Here is a 15633-nt window from a genome sequence, read left to right as displayed (position 1 = left end):
CTAACTAACTGAAATATATATTCACAGTATTCACAGTGTCACATAAGGTGCAGTATGCATAAGGTAGTGTTATAATTTACTATCTAACTAACTGAAATGTACATTATTCACAGTATCACAGTATCCACATAAGGTGCAGTATGCGGTAGTGTTATTGTCCTCCTTGGGTTCCTATTAGTTCTAGGTCAATGTCTGGCAGCAGTCGCTGCCCACTGTTGTGGAGCCTGATGGCCGCTGGTATGAAGGACTGTCCGAGGCGGTTAGTTGAGTGTCGGGGGGGGTATGAGTCTGTGGCTGAACATGCTTCTCATCTTGACTAGCTCGTCGTAAAGAGGGTGGTAGGCAGTGGCGGCCGGCCGATAGTGGGGGCTAGAGCGCCGCCCTCCCTGGTTAAAAGAAGAAGAAGATTTTTTTTTTTTTTTTGGGGCCCTAGAAATAAAATAATCATGTTTAAAATGAATAATATTTACTAATTTTAAGTGTTTGTGTTTCCAATGCACAATATAACGTTAATATATCAAATATAAATGATTGTTTTCATTAACAGGAAGTGACTGTCTGATAGAGAATCATACCGCGTCTATACTTTCCGTAGCCGCATTTCTCTCGGGCTAGACGCAATAGCGCTTACAGTGGGCGTGCACTGGTTTCATCGCTGTATCCATCGCAGCCAATCAGTGCGTAACGCGCTGTGCGTTGAAATATGATGTATTATGATGGAAGCCGGGCGCGTTTTCAAGCGGTCTATATCATCTAAGCAAGCAGCGTCTATACTTTCCGTAGCCGCATTTCTCGGAGACGCTCTCTGATTGGCCGACGTCAGTTTCTACACTGTAGCCACTCTTCGAAGTTGGTTAAGGTTAGAGTTTGTCTTAGAGCGTGACGGCAAGTTCTTTCGACGGTTAAGCTTAGGCACTCTTTCAAAGTTGGTTAAGGTTAGAGTTTGTCTTAGAGCAGGGCGATAGAACGCCAGGTAGTTTGCAGGCTGTTCGACGCGGAAATGGGCAAAGACAGTACAGCTCATCACAGTATTGTTGTGTTGTGCTAACAATAAGCTATCTGGACAGTGGATATACATCAACAGTCTGGGACTGTGGGACAGTGGACATATACACTTTATCAAGCCCTCCTGGACCACGTTTCAACTAAACAGTGAGTTAATGCGGTCTCTCTCTCTCTCTCGCTCTCTCTCTCTCTCGCTCTCTCAACACAGCGTGTTATTGTTGTTGTTAATTTCACAGCGGGTGACGCATAATGGATGAATGAATGGTAACTTGTTTAAAATGACAAGATATATATATGTGTTCATTATTGCATTGATCATACGTGTAGTATGAATGAACTCGAGTCTCGACATAACGGTAACGTTATGTCGAGTCAGCTGTCCGCTTGCCCCCCCCCCCCCCCCTTCACCCCCCCCCCCCCGCGCCCATCCAAATGTAGTTCACACCGGCCGCCACTGGTGGTAGGGGTTCTCCAGGATGGCAGCCAGCTTCCTTCTCATCCCCCTCTCTGACATAAATCAAATCAAATCAAATCAAATTTATTTATAGGGCCCGACAACACACGTTAATGTCCCCATGGGCCGTACAGGTCTTCTTTAAACAAGTCAAGAAGACAACATAACAATAAGTCAAGAACAGAACAAGAACACCATAGGGTCCAAACATTTTTTAGATGAATGCAAATAAATGAAAGAATGCAAGCACTCCCAGACATACCCCACGCGAAGGTAAGGAAAAACTCACTAAAACCTAACAATAGGGAAAAAAAGCTCCACAGGCAATGTGGAGGAGAGAAACCTTAGAAGGGCCGTTCAAGGGGGGATCTCCCTTCTTAGATGTCGGTGATAGTAGTGTTGCAGACGGACAGTTGGTAAGCATGCACTCATGTGTGTGGTGAAACACAGATGAGTGCATGCAATAGCAACTGTACATTTTGAAAAATTAAAGATAGAGCTAATAGCGATAGCAACTGAACATTTTGAAAGATTAAAGATAGAGTTGATAGCGGATCTATTTGAGGCACAGGGGCGGCGCAAGAGGGTCACGTCCTCCCCGTCTTAGTCACGGGACATTCAACACTCCGGTCGTTGCTCAGGGACAGCCGGAGACAGGGGGAAGGGGGGTGGCGCAGAGAGGGTCGCGAACTCCCCGACATCATCGCGGGACATCCGGCACTCCGGTCACCACTACGAGACCTCCGAAGACAGGGGGGCACGCAGAGGGGGTCGCAATCTCCCGGCCTTCGTCACGGGACGTCCAACACTCCGGTCAACACTCCAGGACAGCAAGTCATAGGAAGACAGGGAGACGGGACAGGCGTTAGACAGCTCATGAGATTGTAGTAGGCGGACATAGCAATAGATACAAGTGGTAGGCATATATGTGAATGGAGTAGATATATGAAGTAAGCGTATTATGTGAATAGAATAGAAGTACTTAACCCAGCAATGAAACCGCGTTGACTGTTAATCTGTTAACAGTCTGTTAATCAGTTGACAGGACCACGGACAGACGGCGGTGAATAACTGATCCAATGCCTCGGAGGTGCATGTAGAGCAGTCACTACAAGCTTGGCCAAGACCCCGAGGCATCCATCACCTTGGTCAGCGCCAGGAGACGGGTACTCAGAGAGAAGGGGGAGGGAGGGGGGGGGGGGGGAGGGGGGGGGGGGAAGAGTTAGAGAGTTCCCATGTTTGTGGTGCTGCAAAGGAGCAGACATGTAGTACCCTGTAGTGCCATGTAGTACCCCGTAGTGCCATGTAGTACCCTATAGTACCCCATAGTGCCATGTAGTACCCCGTAGTATCCTGTAGTACCCTGTAGTGCCATGTAGTACCCTGTGGTGCCATGTAGAGCTATGTAAGCCATGTAGTACCCTGTAATGCCATGCAGTACCAAGTAGTACTCTGTGGTACCATGTAGTACCCTGTACCCTAACTAAACTACCCTATAGTAAACTACCCAGTGGTACCATGTAGTACCCTGTACCATAACTAAACTACACAGATTAATCTAAAGGTCAGTCCCCGACCAGGTGAGATCAAGGTAGGTTGAAGGAGAGAGAGAAAAGATGAGTCTTAAGCAGGGATTTAAAAGCTTCGACAGAGCAGGCGCCCCTGATGACGGCAGGTAATTTGTTCCACAGGTAGGGAGCGCGGTAGACAAAGGCTCTGTGGCCGGCGGATTTCTTTTTAACCCTAGGGGTCGATAGAAGCCCCGCATTTTGTGAGCGCAGAGCACGAGCGGGCGAGTATCGGGAGATGAGATCAGATAGATAGAGCGGTGCAAGCCCATTTAAAATTTTGTAGGTGAGGAGTAGCACTTTAAAGTCAGAGCGGGCTTGGATAGGAAGCCAATGTAGGGCGGAGACATACAGATATAAAAATCGAATCTAATCAGGACATTTATGACATACATGATATACAGTACTGTTACAGTGTCTGTCTCTCTTTGTTTAATATAATTTCTCTCTATCCAGGGTTTCCAGTCCTTCTCCAGTCCCAGTGTATCTCCAGACTTACCCAGTATCGCTGTCCATCCTCTACGTGACTTCAGGAATGTGATTGATGCTGTATCTGAGCTGAGAGACGAACTGAAGAACATCTTGAAGGATACGTGGCCGAAGATATCAGCAGAAGGTGAGATGAATATATACACTGTTCTAAAACATGAAGATATCAGGAGAAGGTGATGAATATATAGACTATTGTAAAACATGAAGATATCAGGAGAAGGTGAGATGAATATATACTGTTGTAAAACATGACTGTCAATGCAGGCTACACTCCAGCAGGTTCTATGATAACATATAAACAATGGGCCTCATTCAACAATACTCTCTTATTATTTTTCTTATATTCTTGCTTACCTGTCTGTTAAGAGAACAATAAGAAAAGCCACCGCCACATTCATCAAGCCGTTCTTAAAGTCCAAATCTGTTCTTACCCAGGTTTTTTGAATGGTGAATCCCACTCATTCTAAACTGAATGCGCGTTCTCGCGCAAGTCATTTGCATACAGAGACATGCCTCGCGGGCTCATTATAATACGAGAGCTGTGGGTCTGCATTGTATATGAGCGGATCCCCCGGCCGTATTCAAGCGCTGCAGCGCTTTGCGATGGATCAAAATGAGATAGGAATCAAATGTATTGTCATCATACAGCACCTATATAGCTATATAGTGGAATAGACTGTATTAATATAATAGTAGTTGGCTAGTTGCGCGCTTCTGGCCACCTCCCGCAGTGCGCGGATACACTCGTACTGTATACAGTACGTGCAAAATGAATCGTTCCAGCAAAGTACTGTAGGCTTTGTCAATACTGAACGACTGTGCGTTGTCAAGAGCCAATCGCACAGGTTGCCTCATCTCATCTGGCTCTGCAAATAGATCTAGAGTCTGAATATCTCCGCATATATAGCCTGATGACTGACACATCTCTCTCAAATCCATTCTGAGAACGGAATGCAGTCTTGATTGATTGATTGAAAATTGTATTAACAGATTGCAGAATGGGTCCAATACAGTACAGCTCAATACACACAATTGTTAACACATCCACCGCCGGAAACGCTTTAAAACGTTATTGCCCGCCATGCTTATACCGCCAGACCACGCTGTACAGCGATATTGAGATCAATATTTAATTCTTTCGCCATGGCTTGAATGAGTTGAATGAGCCATAGTAATGTCAATTTAGCAATACAATTTAAAAAGTTATAGCCCTGCAAAGAAGGTGAACATCTCCATAGGCTTAGAGTGGTGGCAGATTGGGTGGGTGGGGTGGGGTGGGGGGTGATGGGTCGGCGGGGTGGGGGTAACTGTACATTGGATTATCAACGAAACCTTACTTGGTCCAAGAAGAGGGTCTCGTGTATTACTGGGTTTAAGTCAGTTGTTTATTTATTTATGTTTTACTGTTTGCATACGAGGTGGTCCGCAAATGTTCTTGATAACAATCTAGTGGTCCGCATAAAACAGAAGTTTGGGAACCACTGATATAGACGATCTCTAAATATGCGTTCTATGCTACGTATACAGTACTGCATATCTGTATGTCATGTCATAAATAATGATATATATCTGTATATCTGTATGTTGTGTATGTCATAAATGTCATTATGAATTGAAAATGGGGGACCCTGATGTAAACAAGACGAAAGTCTTTCTCTGGTCTGCATCCCCTTAACAATTGTGTGTATTGAGCCCTACTGTATTGTACCCATTCTGCAATCTGTTAATAAAATCTTCAATCAATCAATGGCCTGGGCGGCCAGAGCATAACTGTTCTAACAGCAATATATAATCCATTTCAGATAGAATTATAAGTTATAATAATAATAATAATTATTATTGAAAAGTTCTGTATTTTTAAAGTCGTATTTGGGGGCAATTAACCAATGGTATGCTTTTTTATTTTATTTTTATTTTGGGTAAGAGTTTCTTATTTCGGTAAGAGTGCTCTCGACCACTCTTATAATTTGTTCTTGCCTGTTCTTGCCTGTTCTTACTTCCATCTCTGAAAAACACTTTTTCATTAAATACAATTAAATCAAGCGGCACAAAGTGAAAATAAAAACTACAGCAGGACAGGAGGTTTCTTTCCCTCAAACAACTCAAACACAATACAACTCCAACTTAACTTTAGTGTACATGTTTGACAACGTAGAGCGAGAGAGTGTGATGTAATGGGTTGAGTTTGAGGTTTGAGCTTCCTAAAATGCCGTAGGTGATGATGTCACACCAGGATTTGTCAACACAGAAACGGGAGCAGCCCAGAATGGATAAAGCTATATAAAGAAACGAATAGTCAAATAAATGTGAAGTTATCTTTGAACCTCTGTTGTCAAGCCTCGTCAATATAACCCCCCCATCTTTCCTCACTAATGGAACTGTGCTGCAGAGTGACGTTAGAACGTTAGCTTAGTCGCTAACGTGAGTTAGCTTAGCAGCTAACGTTAGCCCCGTTGCTGCGTTAAATCAAGTCTCCTCTCAGCCTCCTTAGCCAAATTGAAATGCCAAAACTATTATGGCAAGGTCCATGAACAAGTGGAGAAAAACTCAGTACAATTAAACACTATGCAACGACCACTGCAAACGTCGAGTGAATCGTCAAGTAACGTTAACGTCATTGCTACTGCTGTGACTAGCTGCTCAAGTCTACCGGTCACAAGGTATGAAGGTATAGTCAAAATCCATACCGTATACCGTTTATACTGTCCACCCCTAGGCAACACTATGGAATAACTTTGACAAAGAAGTAACAATTTGTAGTTCGCTACATATATTTAAGAAATTATTCAAATATAAGGTGATACATAAATATAAAACCTTATTATTATCCTAATTATATTTTATTATAACATAACTGTATTCAAATCGTGAAAAAAAAAACGAATAAATAAATGTACATACGATTTGTACATGAAACTTTGTAGACTTTTTTTTTGCAAATTATGTACTAAATTATGTTTATTTTTTGTATACATTTTTTTGTGTGTGAAGAAATACACTCCTCTATGTCAGTTTTAGTATTTAATGACAAGGATGACGACACCCTGAAACAGAACAAAGGACAGCGAAATAAGCTGACAAAGTACCAACATAAATGCATGACATGACGACACTATCATAATGCATATATATATATATATCGCTATATAATGTACATAAACACTCAATAGTGATATAAACAGACTCACATTAACACTTTGGATGCCAGCCACGACATAACACGTTATCAGCCCGCCCCCTGAATGCCCACCACGACAATTAGCACGATTTTTTTTTATTAGCGATCTGAATTCAGATTTCATCAACCTAGTCTACCGTTGGGAAACCAGCCCCATCAGGAGCTCAGATGTGGAAAAAAGCGCCCCTATCGTCTCCCAGATGGTAATGCACCCTTTTGGAATGGACTCAATGAAAATGGATGAGAAAAGAAAAATCCGGAATCCACATTTTACTTCTCACGCATGTAACCGGAGATGATCCCAGTCATTGTGGACCATCAGAACAGCGTGTAATATGTGTTTACAGTATGTAGCGTTGGAGCAATCGATTTTTGGAATGGCGATCAGGAATTGGAATACTCTTTTTGGATAACATCTGATCTCGGGTAAGGAATCTATTTTACCAGTCTTAGGATAATCGGACCTGTTTTCACGGAGATATAAGCGTTTCCCCTATGTGTGATGTGGCTGTTTGGCTGTGCGAGCGATCAGGAACTATATCAGATCAGATATCAGATCGCCTATATAGCGTGCATACGTACACATATACTATCGATAATCTAGCGTTTATTTGAAAACTATTCATAAATAGGCCAAAAAATTTGCGTTTTTGTGTATTCTAGAATATTCCGTTTATTATGGAATCTTTTTATTTTCCTTGAAAACGAGGGCTTTTCAAGATGCTATTAAACGGAAATGAACCAATAAAAAAACAATCCGCTTCAACAATGTTGACTGGAAAATGAGTCATTGATAAGCGACGGGCAGATTAGACACATAGCCATTATTTAAAACATAGATTAGGCGATATTAACGCTAACATTGAAGTGGATGGTGGGCATTCAAGCACTAAATCGTGCGCCCCCTGCTGGCACTGAAAGTGTTAAGTGAAACAAAATGGCCGGTCGGCAATAATACAAAACAAAGCCGGTCGGCAATACTAATGAGACGCTGCCCCCTAGTGGCCGGCGATAAACTCTTCATTCCCCCCAGACCGGAAAGCTATGAACCGGAATAGATTAACGGTCTCAGTCCCGTATCCAACTGCCGGACTCGGGCTCGTAGCGTGTAGGCGGCCTCCTCACGCGGCTCGGCCGAGTGGGCTGGGGCAGCGTCGACTGCGGCACCGGGAGCAGTGCGCCCAGGGAGATACCCGCAGGAACGGGGTCTGCCTGGGCCCCGCGGCCAGAGGTCGCCTCATCAGCAGGCGCCGGTGGGGAGGCGTCTATAGCCGAGTCGCGGGGTCCATCAGCCGTCTGCTGAGCAATCCCTGGGGCATCACCCAGCCCGGGTGGACAGGGGGGGGCTGACATCCCAGCGATAAACTCTTCAGTGTGTAAATAATGTAATGTAAAAAGGGGATAGGCAATTATAAGCCTCGCCTTCAGCCTACACCTTTTCGGTCATTTTAACTTTTCGTTTTTTAAATGTTCTATAAATTATGCTTTGTAAAAGAAGACAGAAATAAAATCATTCATTCATAATATGCTGTGACTGATATTTTGTGTCTCTAGTTTCTCCAGTGGCTGTTCTACTTCCACTAGCGGCCGGGACGAGAGAGTCCTTTTTACAAGGTGAGTTCCACCATGACCTCTTTCCATCACTTGTGTTGTCGTGTGTCGGCTGACGGACAGACTCTGACATAATAGAGGTTGTGTGTTTAACCCTTTCACTGCCACACTACAGAAGGTTAACCCTTTACTATCACACTACTGACGGGTAAATATACGTCTATAATATTCTATCCAACACCTGCAGTGTTCTATCCAACGCCTGCAGTGTTCTATCCAGCCTGCAGAATGTTATATCCAACGCCTGCAGTGTTCTAACTAACGCCTGCAGTGTTCTATCTAACGCCTGCAGTGTTCTATCCAACGCCTGCAGAATGTTCTAGCCTGACACAATAATAATAATAATAATAATTAATTTAATTTATATAGCGCTTCTCAATGACCCGAAGTCGCTGACAATAGTCGGGAGCAAAGTAAAAACAAAGAAACAAAAACAAAAGGAACATGAGACCATGGGGGGAACAGGGAAGACAGCATGATAGCACAAAAAGACAGGAGACAGACATCAATCAGGTTGGAGGGGGGGGGGGTTATGGGTGGGGGGGGTTGAAGGCAAGGGAGAACAGGTGGGTTTTGAGGTGAGCTTTGAAGGTAGGGGAGTCTCTGATGGACTGAGGGAGGGAGTTCCAGAGTCGGGTGCAGTGCGAGAGAAGGCCCGATCACCAAAGTTTTTGAGTTTGGATGTCGGGACAGTGAGGGAGGCAGTGGAGGAGGACCGGAGGGAACGGGTGGGGCAGTAGGGAAGAAGGAGATCAGTCAGGTAGGGGGGGGCCAGGCTGTGGAGGGCTTTGAAGGTGAGGAGTAGTGTTTTAAAGTTTATGCAGTGTTTGATTGGGAGCCAGTGGAGAGAGTGGAGGACAGGAGTGATGTGTTCACGGGACCGGGTGTTAGTGAGGAGGCGGGCGGCTGAGTTTTGGACCATTTGCAGTTTATGGAGGGAGCGGGAGGTGATGCCAGTGAGGAGGGAGTTGCAGTAGTCCAGGCGGGAGGAGATGAAGGCGTGTATGAGGGATTCAGCAGCAGGGGGGGAGAGGCAGTGACGGATTTTAGCAATGTTGCAGAGGTGAAAATGATATTTTTTACGATGGAGCGGACGTGGGGGTCAAATGAGAGGGTGGGGTCGAGGAGGACACCAAGGTTTCGGACTAGGGGGGAGGGGGTGATGGTGGAGTCATTGATGGTGAGTGTGATGGGTCCGGATCTGGTGAGGGTGGTTTTGGTGCCAATAATGAGAAGTTCCGTCTTGTCACTGTTCAATTTGAGAAAGTTGTGAGTCATCCAGGTTTGGAGTTCGGTAATGCAGGATTCGATGTGACTGAGGGGTGGGCTGTGGGGGGATTGTGTACTGATGTAGATTTGGGTGTCATCAGCGTAGCAGTGGAAGTTGAGGTGGTATTTACGGATGATGTGACCAAGGGGGAGAATGTAGCAGATGAAGAGCAGGAGGCCAAGGACTGAGCCTTGGGGGATCCCCTGTGTGACTGGGGAGGGGGAAGAGGTGTGGCCGGAGAGGGAGATGAATTGGTGTCTGTCTGTGAGGTAGGAGGAGAACCAGTCAAGTGCTGTGCCCTCAACACCCAGTTGGTGCAGCCTTTGGAGGAGGATGGAGTGACACACTGTGTCAAAGGCTGCACTGAGATCGAGTAGGATCAGGATGTTGAGGGCACCGGAATCAGCGGAGATGAGGAGGTCGTTGATGACTTTAATCAGTGCAGTTTCGGTGCTGTGAGCAGGACGGAAGCCAGACTGAAGGGGTTCGTAGAGGGTGTTGGACTGGAGATGGGAGTGGAGTTGGGAGGCAGCAATGCGTTCGAGTGTTTGAGAAAAAAGGGAGATTGGATATGGGGCAGTAGTTGGAGAGGTTGGATGGGTCGAGAGTGGGTTTTTTGAGGACAGGGGTGACAGCGGCGAGTTTATAGGGGGAGGGGACGTGGCCTAGGGATAGTGACTGGTTGAAAAGGGCGGTGAGGTGGGGGATGAGAGCAGGGAGGCAGGCTTTGGTGAGAGTAGTGGGGAGGGGGTCAAGGGAGCAGGTAGTGGTCTTGGAGGTGGTCATGAGGTCCATGATGAAGGAGGAGTCGACTGGGGCGAAGGCAGTAAAAGGGGTGGGAAGGATGGAGTCAGGTGGGGGGAAATGATAGTGGGGGGGGCGAGGGTGGGGGAGTTGGCGATGCAGGCAGTCAGTGAGGGTCCGGGGGTTGCGGTTGCTGCTGTTGATGATGGTGGAGTAGTGGGCAGATTTGGCAGCTTGTAGTGCATCACGGTAGGAGGAGACGTGCTGTTTGTGGAGGTCGGCGTGGATGGTGAGGTGGGTTTTTTTTATAGAGGCGTTCAAGTTGACGGCCGGTCTGCTTCATAGAGCGGAGTTCCGGAGTGTACCAGGGGGAGGAGGTGGTGAATGAGACTGTGATGGTTTTCAGGGGTGCCAGTGAGTCAAGGGAGTCAGAGAGAGTAGAGTTGAAGAGGAGGGCATAGTCGTCGGGGTTAGAGGGGGCGGAGTCAGGGGGAAAGGCAGAGGATATGGACTGGGACAGTGTGAGAGGGTCAATGGATTTTATGTTACGAAAAGAGATGGTGCGTTTATTGGAGTGGTGGGGTGGGGGAAGGGGAGCAGCGAAAAGGATGCAGTAGTGGTCGGAGAGTGGGAATGGGATGGGGTGAGGATTTGATATGGGTAGGGAGGCAGAGCAAACAAGGTCGAGTGTGTGGCCTTTGTTGTGGGTGGGAAGGTTGATGTGCTGGGTGAGGCTAAAACAGTCAAGGAGGGAGAGGAAGTCAGGAGTGAGGTTTGAGTTAGGTTGGTCAACATGGATGTTGAGGTCACCGGTAAGTAGGAGGCGGGTGGAGAGAGTGGAGGCTATGGTCAGGAGATCAGAAAGTTCATTTAGAAAAGAGGGATGAGGCTTTGGAGGGCGGTAAAGGAGTAGTGCAGTGATAGAGTTGGGGAGGGAGAAGGCAAGGTAGTCAAAGGATAGGATGGGAGGGAGGTTTAGGTGCAGTTCAGTGATGGATAGGGAGAGTTTATGGAAAACGGCAAGACCACCCCCCCCCCTCGGCCAGAGAGGCGGGGCTTGGCGATGAAGCTGTAGTTTGGGGGGGTAGCTTGGTTGAGGGAGTAGAAGTCCGAGGGCTGTTGCCAGGTTTCAGTGAGGAGGAGCACGACGAGGTTGTTGTCCAGTAGTAATTCATAAATCAGAGGTGATTTGTTTGAGAGCGAGTGTTGAGGAGAGCAAGGGAGATGGATGGGGAGCAGGGTGGAAGGAGCGGAGGTTATCGAGGTTAGCGGTGCGGTGGGTGGGGGTGGCAGGGGGGGCGAGAGGTAGTCCAGGAAGAGGGGATGTATGAGCCGTCAGGGAGGTGGAGAGTCCGGTTTCGATTTAGGCGGGGGCCTCGGTGGATGTTGCGACGGCGACAGTGAATGCCAGCGTTTCTGGCAGCAGTGACAGCAGGGAGACGGTAATTGTTATTGAACGAGTGAAGATCAGCAGGAGTATATGAGAGGCGGCTGGGGGGGGCAGTGAAAAATGGGGGGAACGGGGGGAGTGAGAATCCAAGGGGAAAACGGTAGGAGAAGCAGGAGTCCAAGTTGGGTATAGGATAGGAGCAGGAGTGGATTAAAAATTGGTAGTAGCTGGAGGGCGGAGAGTTGGAGTAGCGTCGTGAGCGGATCACTCCGGAGCTGCAGCTGGACACTGGGAGCACGCCAGAGCTGCAGCTGGACACTGGGAGAGAGTGTGTTGTTGTTTTGACGAGGCGTGTAGTAGCCGGCTCCAGACCAAGCCCGTGTAGCAGGCCGACCTGACCACGCCATACTAACAGCCAAGACCAACAGGAGAGTGAGGGCAGTAGTGGAATATCGCCGACACTCACCCGAGGAGATGGAAACCTGCGAGTGCGAGGGAGTGGTGACGCCCTCGCGGGAAGGGGGTAGTAACACAGCACGGCTAAGAAAAGATGCTAAGAAAAGAGATGCTAAGATGCTAAGAAAAAAAAGCCAGTGAAGTTACTCACCGTTTGTAGGAGTAGTGATATAATTGATATATAAATACACAATATCAAACCCATACAGAATTATAAATATACAATATCTTCTGTTGTGTGGCAGTGAAAGGGTTAACCTTCGGTGTATTGTCGCAGTGAGAGGGTTAACCGTTTGGTAGTGTGATTGTAAAGGGTTAACCTTCTGTAGTGCGGCAGTGAAAGGGTTAACCTGCTGTTGTGTGGCAGTGAAAGGGTTAACCTTCTGTGTATTGTCGCAGTGAGAGGGTTAACCGTTTGGTAGTGCGGCGGTGAAAGGGTTAATTTGCTCTGATTTGATGCCCTGTATTTTTCTCCCAGACGCCTGTCCCCTCTCACTGGACCCAAACACAGTGAACAAGTACCTGTCCCTGTCAGTGGAGAACAGGAAGGTGACTCTCAGGACGGTGATTCTTTTAGGAACACACAACCACTACACTGACCATCCTGAGAGATTCACTGGCTGGTGGAGTAGTCAGGTGTTGTGCAGAGAGGGTCAGTCTGCACGCTGTTACTGGGAAGTAGAGAGGAGCGGCGGCTACAGGGTTGAGACAGCAGTCTGTTACAAAGACATCAAAAGAACAGGTCCTGAGTCACGCTTTGGACTCAATAACAAGTCCTGGAGTTTGAGCTGCTCCAGTGGAGAGGAGTACGTGTTCACACACAATGGTGTTGAGACTAAAGTCTCAGGCCCTCAGTCCTCCAGGATAGGAATGTACCTGGATCACAAGGCAGGTACTCTGTCCTTCTACAGTGTCTCTGACACCATGACCCTCCTCCATACAGTTCAGACCACGTTCACACAGGACCTCTATCCAGGGATAGGGGTTAACTGTGGTGGAACAGCAGCAGAATTGATGAAGATATGGTAGAACATGACACCATCGTATCTATTTTTAAAATATAATTCATACCAATTAGAGATGTTCGATATTATCTGCCGATATTGGCATTAAAATGTAATATCGGAAATTGTTTCTTCTTTCGAATAAAAAATTTAATAAATGTAACCTTTATTTACCCAGGCAGCCAAGTAAGAACAAATTATTATATACAAAAGCAGCCTGACCAAAAAGCAAAAGCCTTTTGAGGGAAGGGAAGGGGGGGGGGGGGGGGGGGGGTGGTTGCAACTAAAAATAAGGTTATGTGTACATGCATACAAGTAAATAAAATACAAAATTACAGTAGCAATAGTATACAAGGAAAATCACAATAAATAAGGGAGAGAGAACGGGCGGCTACGTGGCGCAGTGGGCAAGGCGCTCGCAACGAATGCTGGAGACTAGGGCTCGAACCTCCACATTGCATCACGATGGTTTCAACCGGAAAAAATTTGCCGGAAGGTCTGGACTCTTACATATCTCGATGTGATTTATCTAGAAATATCTACAGCAAGAATTTTGGGTCTCAATGAATCCAAAATGACAATGTGGTTAGAAGTGGTGGAGAGAATAAAAGCTAGCATATAATGGTGGTGTCTGGTTAGGAGCGAATGATAATGGATGGATTATCCAAGGGGGGGCCCGGGGGGGGAAGCGAGCGAGAGCATATGTGTGTAGGGTATTAGATAGCAGGTATTAGGGGTATATCTTGTATAAGACATTTATCTAAATGGTGATTTCATTGGATGTGCACTGTTAATTAATGCTTGTATATCTAATCTTGTGTTGTCATGTTTGTTTATGTGTTTGTTTAAAAAATAATAAAAAAAATAAAATACAAAAAAAAATTACAGTAGCAATAGTATACAAGGAAAATGACAATAAATAAGGGAGAGAGAACGGGCGGCTACGTGGCGCAGTGGGCAAGGCGCTCGCAACGAATGCTGGAGACTGGGCTGGAACCTCCTGTTTGAGCCCCGCGCTCCACATTGCTTTCAGTTCAGCTGGTCGTCCACAGTAACACACATTGGCCGTATTACGGGGAGGGAAACTGAAGGGTGGGGATCGGGCGTTGTTGTGGACAGCGACTCCTACAGGTCGGTTGGTGCGCCTGCGCAGTGGAATCAAGAAGCGACGGGGGCAGCGTGTCCCTCCAAAGCCCAGACCCCCCGATGCTGAAAGATCGCGCCGCGCAGGTGAAGAGATGCGACGGCTGCTACCTCGAGTATCGGAGGAGGGGACTCGTGCTACGTATGACTTAGTCCACATTGCAGCCGGCTTGTGGGAGGCAAGAAACAGCGTTCGAAAGACAGGGGAGGCTTGAATTGGACGATATGAAAATTGGGATGGGAGAAAAAATAGAAAATGGGAGAAAAAGTGGATAGAAAAAAAATACAAAATAAGGGAGAGAGAAGGAAAGAGAGAGAGGGGAAAAATTATTATTATTATTATTATTATTATTATTATTATTATTATTATTATTATTATTATTATTATTATTATTATTATTATTATTATTATTATTATTATTATTATTATTATTATTATTATTATTATTATCATAAAACTGGTGTGAAATATTACTCTCCATGTTATTTGGCCATATGCTACTTACTACCCTCTAGTGGTGAGCTGTGGTAACCGCAGAGTCTGCTCTGGCTTCAGTGTTGGATATCTATTATTTTTTTTGTTCCTTTATTGTTGCCTATTTCTGTCATAAAACGGGTATGAAATATGACTCTTCTCTCTCCCTATGGACAATAAACATGATGTTTGACCCATAAACCCAGTGTGTGTTGTGTTGCTTGATTGATTGAAAACTTTATTAACAGATTGCAGAATGGGTACAATACAGTACGGCTCAATACACACAATTGTTAAGGGGATGCAGACCAGAGAAAGACTTTCGTCTTGTTTACATCAGGGTCCCCCATTTTCAATTAATCATAACATATATGACACACACGACATACAGATAGACAGTACTGCTACATCTATACATTTATGACACATACATTATTCTTTCATTTATTTGCATTCATCTAAAAATGTTTGGACCTTATGGTGTTCTTGTTCTGTTCTTGACTTATTGTTATGTTTTCTTCTTGACTTGTTTAAAGAAGATCTGTACGGCCCATGGGGACGAAACCTTACTTGGTCCCAAGAAGAGGGTCTCGTGTATTATTGGGTTTAATACATTTACATTTACTGTACATTGGAGGGGGTTGGGTTAGGACATTTACAGGGGCCAGTTTTGAATTGCAGTCTCCCGTAGGTGCTCTTTTAGAGTGGTTTTAAAAGTGGGTAGTGATTCACATTCCTTTACAGCTGTGGTAGGGCGTTGCGAAACGTGTTTAGTCCCTTGTTTGAGCCGAATCTGGGTTTAACATGATTTGTTCAGTTCAGTTCAGTTCAGTTCAGAGTTTT

The 15633-nt window shown here is 45.8% G+C and overlaps 2 protein-coding genes across 2 annotated transcripts in view; both read left to right on the top strand.

The window, feature by feature from the left end:
* The window catches only part of LOC311226177 (E3 ubiquitin-protein ligase TRIM47-like), a gene marked incomplete at both ends in the record, with an annotated part of 12613 nt that extends 6820 nt beyond the window's left edge, over positions 1-5793 (top strand). Inside the window, 2 exons of the mRNA XM_084311548.1 lie at positions 3484-3643; positions 5735-5793. Of these exons, the coding sequence (XP_084167674.1) occupies positions 3484-3643; positions 5735-5793 (219 nt within the window). The remainder of the gene's footprint in view (positions 1-3483; positions 3644-5734) is intronic.
* Positions 5794-12186: 6393 nt separating this feature from the next.
* The window catches only part of LOC311226167 (guanylate cyclase soluble subunit beta-2-like), a gene marked incomplete at both ends in the record, with an annotated part of 48155 nt that continues 44708 nt past the window's right edge, over positions 12187-15633 (top strand). Inside the window, 2 exons of the mRNA XM_084311539.1 lie at positions 12187-12235; positions 12647-12732. Coding sequence (XP_084167665.1) covers positions 12187-12235; positions 12647-12732 — 135 coding nt within the window. The remainder of the gene's footprint in view (positions 12236-12646; positions 12733-15633) is intronic.

Source organism: Notolepis coatsorum, assembly GCF_963971535.1.
Source record: "Notolepis coatsorum genome assembly, chromosome: 1".
NCBI classification, from domain to species: Eukaryota; Metazoa; Chordata; class Actinopteri; order Aulopiformes; family Paralepididae; genus Notolepis; species Notolepis coatsorum.
The sequence above is the reverse complement of the archived record's forward strand: the minus strand, read 5'-3'. Positions and strand labels throughout refer to the sequence as shown.